The sequence below is a fragment of the Fonsecaea monophora genome, assembly GCF_001642475.1.
Source record: "Fonsecaea monophora strain CBS 269.37 chromosome Unknown Scaff5, whole genome shotgun sequence".
NCBI classification, from domain to species: Eukaryota; Fungi; Ascomycota; class Eurotiomycetes; order Chaetothyriales; family Herpotrichiellaceae; genus Fonsecaea; species Fonsecaea monophora.
Window position 1 is genome coordinate 494,388 of NW_019173936.1, and position 13,593 is coordinate 507,980.

The 13,593-nt window shown below is 52.9% G+C and overlaps 6 protein-coding genes across 6 annotated transcripts; 3 read left to right on the forward strand and 3 right to left on the reverse strand.

The window, feature by feature from the left end:
- Nucleotides 1-27: 27 nt before the first annotated feature.
- On the forward strand, nucleotides 28-2,039 carry AYO21_01432 (hypothetical protein; the record flags this gene model as incomplete). The annotated part of the gene is made up of 2 exons (XM_022651415.1): nucleotides 28-63; nucleotides 117-2,039. 2 exons carry the CDS (start codon nucleotides 28-30, stop codon nucleotides 2,037-2,039), a joined length of 1,959 nt encoding a protein of 652 aa, XP_022516388.1.
- A 419-nt stretch (nucleotides 2,040-2,458) lies between these two features.
- AYO21_01433 (hypothetical protein) lies at nucleotides 2,459-4,177 on the reverse strand (the record flags this gene model as incomplete). The annotated part of the gene is made up of 1 exon (XM_022651416.1): nucleotides 2,459-4,177. One exon carries the CDS (start codon nucleotides 4,175-4,177, stop codon nucleotides 2,459-2,461), a length of 1,719 nt encoding a protein of 572 aa, XP_022516389.1.
- A 231-nt stretch (nucleotides 4,178-4,408) lies between these two features.
- Nucleotides 4,409-5,107, forward strand: AYO21_01434 (hypothetical protein; the record flags this gene model as incomplete). The annotated part of the gene is made up of 1 exon (XM_022651417.1): nucleotides 4,409-5,107. The coding sequence occupies one exon, from the start codon at nucleotides 4,409-4,411 to the stop codon at nucleotides 5,105-5,107; it is 699 nt and encodes a 232-aa protein (XP_022516390.1).
- Nucleotides 5,108-5,561: 454 nt separating this feature from the next.
- Nucleotides 5,562-7,057, reverse strand: AYO21_01435 (hypothetical protein; the record flags this gene model as incomplete). The annotated part of the gene is made up of 2 exons (XM_022651418.1): nucleotides 5,562-6,710; nucleotides 6,773-7,057. The coding sequence occupies 2 exons, from the start codon at nucleotides 7,055-7,057 to the stop codon at nucleotides 5,562-5,564; spliced, it is 1,434 nt and encodes a 477-aa protein (XP_022516391.1).
- A 340-nt stretch (nucleotides 7,058-7,397) lies between these two features.
- Nucleotides 7,398-9,600, forward strand: AYO21_01436 (hypothetical protein; the record flags this gene model as incomplete). Its single annotated transcript, XM_022651419.1, has 2 exons — nucleotides 7,398-9,510; nucleotides 9,563-9,600. 2 exons carry the CDS (start codon nucleotides 7,398-7,400, stop codon nucleotides 9,598-9,600), a joined length of 2,151 nt encoding a protein of 716 aa, XP_022516392.1.
- Nucleotides 9,601-10,792: 1,192 nt separating this feature from the next.
- On the reverse strand, nucleotides 10,793-13,276 carry AYO21_01437 (hypothetical protein; the record flags this gene model as incomplete). Its single annotated transcript, XM_022651420.1, has 3 exons — nucleotides 10,793-11,862; nucleotides 11,918-12,337; nucleotides 12,394-13,276. 3 exons carry the CDS (start codon nucleotides 13,274-13,276, stop codon nucleotides 10,793-10,795), a joined length of 2,373 nt encoding a protein of 790 aa, XP_022516393.1.
- Nucleotides 13,277-13,593: the final 317 nt, after the last annotated feature.

Consider the following 13,593-nt stretch of genomic DNA (forward strand, 5'->3'; position numbering starts at 1 on the left):
CGCGTCCCATCTTTTCTCCCCCACAGCATGGAGGTCGAACTGTACATCTACGATCTGTCACAGGTAATGTTCTGCCCGTACGGAGACAACGCCAGCACCAGCTAATGGGCATCAAGGGCCTCGCCCGCCAATTCTCTCAAGCCTTGACAGGAACTCACATTGACGCCATTTATCACACAGCAATCGTCTTCAATAATGTCGAGTATTTCTTCGGCCAGGGCGTGCACCGGAAAGTTCCTGGCTCAACCCACCATGGACGACCGATTAAGATCGTGAGTCTGGGTCAGACCCAACTGCCCCTGGATGTCATCGACGAGTACATCGAGTCGCTGGAATCAATCTACACGCCTGAGTCGTATGACTTGTTCCTGCACAATTGTAACAACTTCACCCAAGACCTCGCCATGTTTCTGGTCGGCAAGAGTATCCCTGATGAGATTCGAAGCCTGCCACAGACCTTTTTGAATACTCCGATTGGACAGATGTTGAGAAGCCAAATTGATGAGTCGATGAGAACCATGACCCAGGCACCCGATGCTGTCGCAGGTCAAAATGTTGGCCACAATCATTCGGCTGCGCAGCAAGCCTCGAAGACTGATCGCAACGGTGTTTTGGCCTCTGCGTCACCTAATGGATCCTATCATAGACTCACGGCGCCTACAATTATCAATGCACAACCGCCCGCAGATAGCCCGGGCAAGGTTCACAATATCACCACACTCTCTGAGTTGGATTCCCTGCTCTCCTCGGCTTCATACTCGTGCGCCGTGCTGTTCTTCACCTCAGCGACATGCCCGCCTTGCAAGATCGTCTATCCTACCTATGATGACTTGGCTGCTGAAGCGGGCACGCGTTCCGGCGCAAAGTTAATCAAGATTGATATTTCGGCGTCGCCTTCTGCTCATGCAGTCGCACAACGATATAGTATTCGCGCGACACCGACATTCATAACATTCCTCAGAGGGCAGAAACAGGATGAATGGGCAGGTGCAAACCCGTCACAATTAAGAGGCAATGTCCAGTTGTTGCTGCAGATGGCAAAGCCCCAACCCCATCAGCACTTGAAGTTGAGGTTGCCGACGTTTCAACGTGTTATTGAAACACCGATTCTCTACACAAAGACGCCGCCTCTCGATAAGCTGCTCGGGAAATTGGGCAAAGCTTTCTCAGATGAGAAATCGGTGCAGAGCCTCGTGAACTACATCAAAATGCGAGACGCAAAGGGTATGACGGAAGCTGCACTCCCGGATCTACACTCCTTCAGCGAACACATTGCCTTGATGGTTCCAAGCCTCCCTAAAGAGTGCCTCTTTGCAGCCATCGATCTTGTTCGCGTGACGGCGGTCGATCCTCGCGCAGCAAGTTTCCTGACTACCGAACCCGAACATCGCACACTCTCAACTCTCTTCAGTACAGCCCATATCTCACAAGGCGATTTCGCAAACGCGCCATACAACGTTCAATCTGTCACCCTCCAGCTTGCGTGTAACTTGTTCTCCTCAAATGTCTTCCAGGAGCACGCCTTCAGCACTCACTCCTCTCCATCTCCTCCCACCAGCGGCGACCTGAAGCAGAAGATAGAAGACCTTGCAGCACAGTGCCTGCTATCACCACATCTGAATTCGAGGTCTTTGGCTGCCGCATTGGTATATAACCTTGCGAGCTGGTCCCATAATGAGCGGATGCATGCACACAACTCTCAACCTCCGTCCCCCGAGACAACCGCGGAAGAGGGGGGAGCAGTGAGCGACGACCTCGCAGCCGCTTTGTTGGAGAGCATCTCGTCTTTGCCAACACTCACTCCTGTCCCAAAACCGGCACCTTCGGGCGGCGGTAGTGTCAAAGACACCCTGCACGCCCTTCTCCTCGCTCTGGGCATGCTCCTCTACTCCGCTCCAGCTGGAGATATGCTTTGGGACCTGTGTCGGGCGATGGAGCTCGGGGATGTTTTGGAGGAGCTGGGCAAGAGGGACGATTGTAAAGGAGAGGCCCTGTTGAAGGATGTCGGGGAGCAACTATTGGGCAAAGGTGGGTTTTGACTGCTGAGTGAAATTATGGGAGATCATTAGACATACCATCGGCGGCGGAGTGTTTGAATTCACTTGTTAGACAGAAGATAGAAGAAGACGACGGACTCGAGGAGAGGAAGGCGGATAGATCGCTAGCTGTGACAATCATTGACAAGAAGCGATCGCTCTGCGTTATGCGCGCAAGTCAAAGTTCTATGTATCATTCTAGACCCTATGAGCGAGTTTGCGCAGGGCTTTCGATCCCGGTCTATGTATACATTGAAGAGGCAAACGGCGTCAAATCTTACACCATAACGCAATATAAATCATGCTGAACCATGTCCTGTTGCACCCATCCCGGTCAAGACCATGTAGAACCCATCCCCGAGACCATCAAGCAATATTAGAAATCTCACAATGCGCCTCCGGATGATGGCACCTTTGTGGTGTCACGTAACCTCTTTGATGCGACACTGCCAACCACTCTCCTTCTCCAGCAGCGGCAAACTCGCGCCCAAACACCATCCCAGTTCGTTGCCCTTGATCTTCTTTGCAATCTTAACCTCTCTATCAATAGGCATTTCATAGCCTGTGTGCAACAGCGCCGACATAAAATTCAAATCCAAACACCACTCGGGCCTCTCGCGGAGATCGTCCAGGGCACCCTCGATTCCGGCAAACGCATCCCACGATTCTTCTCCGCCGCAGACTCTGGCGGTCAGATCTTGTAGTTCGCGCAGAGTAAATGATTCAGGCATACCCAAGTCGTGCGTGCGGTCATAGAAGTACGAGAAGATGTAAACATCCTCCCTAGCAAAGGTCTTTTCGAGAGACGGTTGATGCACGCCGTTGAAGGAGCAAGGGGCTAGCGTGCATGCTTTGTCTTTGTACAGAATGGCTTCGGCGAGGGCTCGACATTGAGCTGGGATAGCGTCGGCGGGACCCTCCATTATCACTGTATGTTCTCCTGACAATGGGTGATCCGCAGGCATCTCGACAACGACTTTCTTCTGTACTCCAGGAGTGATGCAGCTATTCGGGATTGGCTTGCTGAGCCACGCCTTGGAATCGGGGTTCTGTTTGTGCATGCGATCGAGGACTAGCTGGTGCAAGGCCTTCCGCGCAGACATGAGCCCATAGCCAAGATGGGAATGCTGATATAGCTCAAATTCTCGCCCTCCAAACTTGAGGTTGTACTTGTGGTCCCCTTCTTCCATTTTCTGGGGCATGCCTCCATGCGGACTGTTCTTAAAAGTTGGCTGGAAGACAATCTGAGTTGAGCCACCCCCGAGGTCGAAAATGGCTGCGGTTGGAGTGTCATCGGGTCCCCCAATCTTGCCCAACAGATAGTTGGTAGTGATCCAGGCAAAGACGCCTTCGTCCTCCCCTTTCATGATTTCCACCCCGCCCTTTTCGCGAGACACTACAGGGAAGGGGTAATGGGTCTCCAACCTGTGCCGAACAGCTTCGAGGATCTTAGCGCTCATCTCATCTCCCAGCAGTCGCAGACCAGCAGTCGCTTTGACTGCGACAGGCGTGCATGATTTGTATTCATTTGGCACCGAGGTCATGGCGACTTCCATGAGAGGGTCAAGACTCCTGGCAGCACCTTCGGCATCTGTCTTGTATGAACTCAATCCCGAACCCTCCGGCCTCTTTTCAGTCATCTTGAACTCTTCGTTCTCTAGTTCCGGTGTTGGCCCACAGTTGTTGAATTTGTAGACATGAATTCTGCTGCCCGTGCTGCCTGCGTCGATCATGATTGCGTACTGCACAAGAGGCCTGGACGGATCATAAGGCTTCGTGCACCTCGAGGTAGGAGAATTGGCCGGAGTGTACACATCTGGGACAGAACCATACGTGGCCTCATTTCCTCCTGAAAGGAACCAGTACAGGACTATGATCAGAGCGAGGACTCCTCCTGTCTTGAAGTAACGAGCCTGGCGACTTTGAGTCATCCAGGCGTTATGAACGGACTCCAGGATGGATGGTTGGCTTGCGCCCGAGCCGCTGGTTTGTCGATTTGTTTTCTCGAAGGGGTCCCAGGGGGTGTTGTTGACTGTTGCGCGAGGAAGTCCGCCACTAACAGACCGGCGCCGAGGGGAGGAAGTAAAAGGAACGTATGACCAGATGCCGGATCGGTCTGAAGTTTTGGCCCAAGAGGACATGGAAGTCGGCGAAACCGAGTGGAATAGAAGGAAAAGGGGAATGAACAATTTGAAAATCGGTCGTCAATACTTGCGGATGGACGCAGGCCCGTCCGTCAATGCGGAGAAATTTATGAGGCTAACGTATTATTTGCCGCGCGTCGAAGCGTTGGGGTTGCAAGTGACGAGATTCGAGCTGGGACTATTGCAGTATTCCCTCTTTCCTTAGCAGTATACCTCGATTGACACTGGATGCGGCCATCTTTATTATTTGGTCGACCGCTCTTGCGGGCTTTCGCTCCTGTTCAACGCTGTCATCTGCCGCTGCAAAGATACTTCGTGGCCACTCCCAGCAGGCTGGCAGTTGACCAACGGCGTGTCGCTGGCAAAATTGAAATCAAAACCATCGACGACAAAATTGCCGCCTTCACACTGAACGAAAAGATCCAGTCCCCTAAAGTTCAACTCAAAGGCCCTGATGGGAAGCTCTCTGAACCCCAGTCGCTCTACAAATTGCTCGATTCGATCGACCGCTCCACTCAATATGTCCTACAAATGAACAAGCCCGCAGAAGGCGACATGCCTATTGTGCAGATTGTCACACGCGCGGATCTAATTCAGAGGATAAATCGTCAGGAGGACTTGTTGAAGAATCAGAAACGATTGGAGAAGGAGAAGAGGCCGAAACAGTTGGAGCTCAATTGGGCCATCAGCGCCAACGACCTCCAGCTCAAGATGAAGCAAATGCAAGAGTTTCTAAAGAAGGGGAAGAAGGTCGAGCTATTATTGGCAAACAAGAGACACCAGAGGAAAGCCTCGCACGCGGAAGCAGAGGCGTTGCTGAAGACGGTCAGAGAAAAGATCGAGGAAGCTGGTGCCGCCGAAATTGTGCCAATGGAGGGCGCAATCCTCAAGCAGGCTCTCTTGACGGTCAAGATGCGCGGAAGTTGAACAAAGATTCATCCAAGAACCGCCTGAGCTGGCGCACAGGGCTTGCTCTGAGCTTGGCCCAGACATCAGAGTGTCTGTTGGCTGAGTCCAGAGGCAATCGCATGCTTGTTTAGCCCTTCTATATCGACATCATGAAGACAGCTGGGTATCTGGAACAGATTGCCGAAGACTCCCATTGCTGGTTGTCATTTACGTCGTCTACGACCAGCGAGTTTTGCAGAACTTGACACAACGATAGGATGTCTTCATCCGCCTGGCCGTCGATATGAGTCCTGCCTGGGTGAGCAGTCCTCTAACAGGCCGGCTGCCGGAACCAGGTTCCAAGATTTTGTGCCATGATAAACAACTGTAAAGATACATAAAACACGACACTGAAGGCTATCTTGCCTGGGTACATCATTTGTCGTAAACTCATCAAGAAGTAACTGTACATACACTAACCATCTCCTTCGTTTCACGTAGTCATTCCCACCCATGCCTGAGGACTCATGAAGTGGCTATGACTCGCACTCATGGCCGTGTCTACTTCGACTTTGAACTGGACGCTCACCTCCCATTTTTGCCCACTACTCCCTAACCCGTATCCGCCGCTGAGTTTGTTTCGGATAATACTCGTGATTCGCTCCCTCAGCTTCACCAGGTTCTCTTCGCTGCCGACGACTCGGAGTCGCAGATTCGCCATGCCTGTTCCATAGTGTGCCTGCCAGAACTTGGCCTGTTCGACTGCCCGCACCAAGGGATCGGATTCAATTGTCGCCACGACTTCGGACAAAGCACAGGCGGATTTCGAGGGCAGAGACATTAAAAGCATCGAGCCCACATTGCGACCCAGGTGAAAGCCCAGAAACAGCATGGAAAAGGCGATGCTCAGTGACAGTGCCTTATCCATCCACTCATAGGTATGTAGGTCGAGGAGAGGCAGTAGCAGCACAGTTGCCGAACAAGACAGCGTCAGAAAGTGGCAGGGGTTGCTGAGGAGGGATGGCAGATTCTCCATGGCGGCGAAGCGCATCGCCTTACCAATTCGTGCGTGATTCTGCAGACCAACGGCGGATATCAACGTTGCGACAAGAGCCAGTATCGCCGTCACGTCGACCGTACCGGCTGTGACTTGCTCATGGGCGTGTGGATGGTGGGGTTCGTGCCCAATGCCTTCCAAGGCGTGCTTCGCATTGTGGGAGATCAGATCAAAGCCAAAGAAAATCAGCAGGACAGACAACGCGAATCCAGCGATAACTTCCATTCGCTGCAAACCAAACGGATGCCGCACGCTCGAGCGTCCCCATACTTCGAAATTGGAAAGGACCTCCACGAATACACACAACAATGCTCCCAAAGAGTCGTAGAAGATCAAGTGCGAAAGAGCTTCCATAGCAGACGAACCATGCGAGTTCCACGCCGTGTAGCCTGCAATGGCCATGTGGCATATGCTCCAGTAAAAGCGAACTTTTTGATCTTTTGTCATGCTAGCCCGACACTCCGCAAAGGTAGGAATCGGCAGTGAATTGGGCAGGGCTAAGGGTGCCCTTTGAGGAGGTTCGAGGAAGATTTGGTGTGAGACGCTGCTGTGCTTGTACTTATGGCCACGCCGCTGGCCGATATTCTACATGGATACCAGTTAGTAACCTTTAGGTACGCTCAAGAGGTATCTGGGCAGCCACGAACAGATTTGATCACTGGTGACTTGGCCAATGTTGACGGCTGGAAGTTGAAGGGTCCTGCTCCATCTCCTGTTATATTCCCACCAGCCGTTTGTTTCTCAGGAGTCGTCGGAAGGAATGCGCCTCCGGAAGGGGGCATGTATTCGGGGTCGTACTGGTGTGGCGACAGTGACTTCGGGTCATATGGAGGATCTAGATCGAATACTGCGGGTTTCTGAGGGGAGGATGTCTCGTCAGGTGGTGGTGTGGGTGTTCGAGGAGGTAGAGGAATGGGCATTGTATTGGCCATGCTGACTCAGGGTCCCGTGTCCCTCGGGGAGGAGCAGCTATACAGGCTTGGAATGCAACAGTGGTGTCTGCGCCTTGTGTACGCCGTAAGTGCTAGGCGGGGTCCATGGTCTGAGAGACCAACGCGTTGCAAGAGTTTGGGTTGGGCTCCCGTGGCTCTTCGACTCCGTGTTCGACTGGGTGGACAGAAGCGGCTGAAAGGGGAAACCTCGGCTACCGGATAAACTGATATTCCGACCACGCGTGTTCTCTCTCTCACGACACCTCATCATCCACGGTCCATCTCAAACATTATCAAAGTTGAACTCTGCGATGAGTCGCAGAAGATCACAACCCGGTGGATGGAGAGTCCACGGGTCGCACTGTTGATTATTTTACTTATTTTCGTCTTCCTCACCCCAGAACAGCCTGCGCGACGCTTGCGCCAAATCGACGCGGATCGTATCGAGGATGAGCGCCGAGCAGGACTTGATGTTCTGGCAAACTCAACTTATGGTCAACTCAACCCAAAGGCAGATAGGTGGTTGAACCTGACAGGCTTCCGAGAAGCTGATGGCTACAAATGGGATTCCCTATCACTTGCGCAGGACCTGAGCCAGGGCCAGTTTGACACCAATTGGGATGGGATCGATGTGACCGATGACTTGCCCATCTTCCAGAGGGTCACAGGGGAGATTCGCGGCAAGTTTCACCGAAACGATATCTCTGGCATCTCCCCAGTCATCAACCTGACGGCCCTGGACCCGAGAGTCGACTACTTTACACCCAGATTCGAAAGGAATATCACCGAGCATGAAGGCGAGCTTAGCCTGTCCATCTACGATTCCCATGAGAGGCTCTTCCGAGAAGCTTCCTCGATCCAAGCAGACATTTACATTTGGACAGACTCCTCCCCTGGCAATGGTTGGCAGGCCAAGCTCCATGGTGTTCATCTGGCTTCGGGCCAGATCATCATGTCGACAACTTCCTCCAAGTTCGATTCTCTCCCTGCTCTTCCACATTTTGCCCTGGCAGCCGACGCCTTTGGCGCATCAGTGCCTGTGATGAACAAAACGGTGCACAAAATGTGGGATAAAACGTTCGATGATGGAGCCGATGGACTTGCATTTGCCCCTCAGTGCGAGCTCATCGTCTGGCTGCAGCCAATACCATATAGGTTTCCAAGTCTCGATTCGACAAGAGCCGCTGACTTCCTGCATCGAGTCGAACAGGAGCTTTCTGATCCGGACGGGGCTCCTGTTGGAAAACCTCCACCACTAAGTTTTTCAGCCGTGGTTTTCTCCCCAGACTGCGGCTACATCCTGTCATCTCCCGCGATATTTGGACCAAAGGTTGAGACATACTGGACTCTGGCACAGCGCTTGCTGTTCGCGTACGTCATCTCTATTGGAATGCAGATTGCGCTTCTCAAGCGTCAGATGGAAAAGGCTTCGACTCCCTCGACCCGGAGCCGCATCGCTTTCCAGAGCATTGTCATTGCTGCTCTGGGTGATGGCCTGCTCTTGTTTGCGCTTATGGCCCTACTCATGATAGATGATGCGGCCTTCTTGATGGTTGCAGCGGCTGCCTACTTGGCCTGCATACACGTGGCCTTTCTGGAGGTCAAGTTCGTCTTTGACATATGGACGGTCCAAGTCGGCGACCCTGCACGTGCGGAACAGGAGCGTCAACAGAGGACGGCCACAACCCCAGCAGCTGCACCAGCTCCCGCAACGACAGACGTGCGGACATCAAGCGCTGACGGCGCTGTTGGCCTGCCACTTCCAGTCACCGCTCCAAGGCCTGAAGGGGCCACTCCAGTGATTGTGCCCTCCGATCAGGGCAATCCTGTGCCAGTAGAGATTCCGAGCCCGCGAGCGTCATTCGCCGCCATCTACAGCCGATTCTACTTCTCACTCGTCATGCTGATGTTCTTCTCCCTTTGGGCGACGACATGGCCAAGAAGCTTACGGTCGGCCTATGCCAATCTCTTGGTATTCTGTTACTTCTCCTACTGGTGGCCTCAGATCTATCGCAATGCAATGCGTAATTGTCGAAAGGCTTTGAGCTGGGAGTATGTGGTCGGAACAAGTATTCTCCGCGCAGTGCCGATTCTGTACTGGTATTTCGCCGACAACAACCTCCTTGCGATCGATACAAGTCCGACCGCAGCTGTCGTCTTGCTGAGCTGGTTATGGCTTCAGGTTGCTCTTCTTGCCAGCCAACAGTTCCTGGGACCTCGCCTTCTCGTGCGAGATTCCTGGTGCCCGCCAGCTTACGACTACCACCCTCTGCTTCGCGAGGATGACGTTGAAGCGAATGGAATGTCCATTGGGCGGCTCGCTTCCGCGTCTGAAGCCAAAGACAAAGACGACAGAACGCGCAAGGTGTTTGATTGCGCCATTTGTATGAACGAGATCGACGTACCTGTTCTGTCCAAGGCAGATAATGCCAGTGGAAGACCTCTCACCAGAGGTACCGGGGTGGCTTGGCTTGAGCAGAGAAACTATATGGTGACGCCTTGCAGGCATATTTTTCACGCCGAATGTCTCGAGGGTTGGATGAATCTGAGGCTTGTCTGTCCCGTATGCAGAGAAGCCCTGCCTCCACTTTGATACCTGGGCAATGTCCACTTTTGTACACAACATGGGTCATCCTTTGATACGTTGATTTTCATGCGACGTTCACCTGGTCCTTTGTTCCACATAAAAAAATCTTTTGCCCTGTGTGGCCCGGGATGCGATGCTCTTGTCGGAAACAAGTGGAGATCTGAAATTTGAGCAAGTCAACTTTTGGTGGAACGAACCCCGAGATGAACGCCGAGATTGTCCGCCCTTTGAGATTGACAAGATTGTAACGATCCCGAGAGGGAATGATATCTTCGTTCCCATACATGCGTCAGCCGAGAAACTGCTGAACAACCGGATCAACTTGTCAGTTTTTTAATCAGCTCCAGTCTCAGGCGCTCGACGCAACTTCCCGCGCATATCCCGTCATGCGATCCGCCACAGGATCCCGAGTCCACAAGTCAGACTGGCGACTTTGTGACAAGTGCTTAGCCGTGTAAATTTGCGTGATTTCGAAACGGAAACTGGAATGCTGCGGCAGAGTGCCATTACTACTTACTACGGGCTGTGTAAAGTTGAGATAGGGTGTGTACTTTGAGAGCGCGGGTGCAGGAAGAATACATGGAGATGACTTGAGGGGTTAAGACGGGGGCAACAGCTAACAGGCAATAGACCCTTTAGTGACTGGGTTCTGGGATACGGGATACATTTCCCTCGTTCTCAGCTGAGTGTGTCTACAAGGGCGTGGACTAAACGTGCTGTTTACGCTAATTCAAATGACAAATATTACTTACTATGAATGGAGGTTTTCTGAGATTATAGGCACTCTTACCTATCTCTTAGCTATAAGTCAGATCTAATAGGCGGCCGCCTAACCTATATTCCCAGTCTCGTTAGGTGCTGTAGGCGTTGAGTATTAAGCTCCGATATCTCCGGGGGCTGTTATAAGGAGCGACGAAAATAAAGTCCATCGTCTTTTGATCAGCTTGTTATCCTCTTACTAGCGTTAATAATACGTTTGGTGCGCGCCTCGGTACGCATAGAATTCCGACGAGCGAGAAACCCTAGGTTCCTCGTACCTTCATTCTTTTCTCCATTCAGATGTAGTATTACTATCCTCTATCGATGGCTCCGTTGTGGCCACATTGCAATGTGAATTCGGTCACCGGCGACAGCACCTTGAGTGGGTTTCAATCTCGTTCCTTACCAACAACCCACTGGTCCTTGAGCCGCAGGTCTCTCGAACTGAACCCGACATTCACGACAAAACTCCCACGAGAGATGACCCACTCCTGCTGCTTGACGTCCCAGTAGCTCAAGTCTCGCCGTGTCAACGGGAAGCTCGTCGTCTGAGACTCGCCTGGCTCGAGCCATATCTTGTCGAAGCCACGGAGCACGCTGGATGGGCTGGGGATGGAGCTGGGAACGGGTGGCAGTGTCAGGTACATCTGTGGCACCGCCGCGCCCGACATGTTACCCGTGTTTGTCACCGTTACGTTCACCGTACAGAGTATCTGCCACAGTGATGGGTTCCCCCCTGGGGCGATGGGCAGAGAGTCCGGTAGAGCATTGATCGTTGCATATTGTATGTCCACGCTCAGATCAGACATGTTAAAAATAGTGTAAGACAGCCCGAAACCAAACTCGTATAACACTGTCTGGTTGTAATAGTCGAAGTGCCGGTAGTCGATCAGGAGACCCTCGGTGAAGTTGGACTGCCACGCGTTGGGATCCTCTGTTTGCAGCAACTTGGTGGAATTGGTGATCTCGCCAAACCGATAATCGCTCTCGTTCAAGGCGATGGTATAAGGGAGTCGGCCGCTCGGATTGACTGTCCCATAGAGGATGTCAACGATGGAGTTGCCAGACTCCTGGCCAGGAAGATGTGCTGCAAGAATGGCGGTGACATTGGGGTGGTTTGCCCAAGGCATCACGTTGACTCCGGCGGAGTGCGTGATGACCATCGTGTTGTTGCAGTATGCAGCAACGGCGCGGACGACAGCTGAGCTGTCCCAGTCTGCTTCGAGGCTACGCCGATCACTTCCCTCGGCCGCCCAGGACTTTAGAAACACCAGGCAGACTTCCGGGACTGGCAGGATCGCACTAAGGCCACTGGGTTGAGTGAGCAAGTCGTTGTTCAGGATATACTGGACAAGGGTGCCATCTAGAGCAGCGCGTGTTTTGAGCGCTTCGAGCGGAGAGACGAGATATGAAAGCCGACCAGCCCCACTGCCGCCGGCGACAGGAAGGGTGCCGTATTCTAGTATACCTTGAATCAGTATATTTAACAGGAATGGCTAGTTAGAGTCGCTTACCGTAGCCGAATGGAGTCTGGAAGGCCGAAGTCAAGAAATATTGTCCATTGACCAAGTCGCCGGCGTCGTTGCCGAATACACCCAGAGTTTTTGGCGCCGTTAGTGGTAGGGCACCATTTGTGTTTTTCAACAGGACTGTGCCGGCAGCAGCGATATCGCGGATGAGTTGACCGTGGCCGCTTCGCACATCCACGTTCGATGCGCCCAGCGTGAACGGATGTTGATATGGAGGAGAGTCAGAGTTCAGTGTTGGCTCCAGCCCATCGATCGGCGGGTATTCGTTCTGATTTAGATAGAAGTAAGGGGTCATGATCCGCCTAATCATGTCGTCGAGTCGATCCTCGTCGAGGGTGCCGTTTCGAACAGCACGCGTGACATTGCCACCGAAGAACGAGGTGTTTCGTGAGCTACCAATGGATCCTGTCCGTGTTCTCGTCAGCAGAGTTATCAAGCACGAGGGATAGGTCTATACTGACCAGGCATATCCATGTCTAAGCCGGCCTTGATGGCAGAGACGCCGGCATGCGTTGCTTGCCAATCCGACATCACGTAGCCTTGAAAGCCCAGCTCTGTCTTGAGCAACCCATTCAGTGTTTTGGAATTCTGACACCCATAGGAGCCATTGAGTCGATTGTATGAGCACATGATAGAAGCCGTGCCTGCGCGGACGCCATTCGCGAATGGCCACAGGTACAACTCGTGCATGGTCCGATCATCAATATTGGAGGAAACGGCTTCGATGGTGGTGCCTGAGGGCGACAACCCTGGATTGCGGTGTGTCTCCTGCTCGTTGCCGATGTAATGCTTGAGACAGGCCTGGACACCACTCTGTTGCATGCCCCTGATCGTCTCCTCTGCCGCTACGCCCGTCAAATATGGATCTGGGGAGAAACCCTCCCAACCCCGTCCACCAAACGCAGACCGGCCGAGAGGACCAACAACGGGACCAAGCGCCACATGACTTCCCTTGCCTTTGAACTCTGCTCCCAAGAACAAGCCTCGGAGGAATATGAGGCCTCTGTCCCAAGATGTTGCAGCCGTCAGCCCTGCAGGGAAAACAGAGGCATACGTCGCTTGTCTGATGGCGAGAGGACCGTCTTGGAGACAGAGCCCATCGAATCCGACCCGTGGGATGGCTGCAATGTTGCCCACACATGGACCCTTGGTCCCCGTCACCAGCTGGGCTTTCTCTTGAAGTGTCAGGTTTGACACGAATGCCTGGGCTTGGGCAAAAGCCGCTTCCCAGCCAATGCCGGCGCTCGGGGGACTGGGATATACGGGGGGTGAAGTGCCATAATCTTGAGCGACGCTCTGAGCTGTCAAGGTTAGCAAGCTCGACCAGAGAGTGACGAGTAGCATTTTGGGCGAAGCACGGCCCTTGAACAATGTTTGCTGAGAGAGCAGTACTGTGGTGTCGCGTCCGCCCCCCCAATCTATATAGCCGAGCAGCGTCGAAAGAAACTTCATTCTCTCTACCTGGCGCTCTGTGGTATCGATTATAGTCCTCGCATCCTATTAATTGAGGAACGGATATGTGGTGTCTCGAAGGATAAATACTGATCGGAAGGAGAATTTGACAGAATCGGTTGTACGTCAAGCTGCCGGTGACACTGCGGTCGGGAGATCAACCGTCCGACAGACAAATTGTCACGCTGAGGTTTGTGCAACCTCTTTGG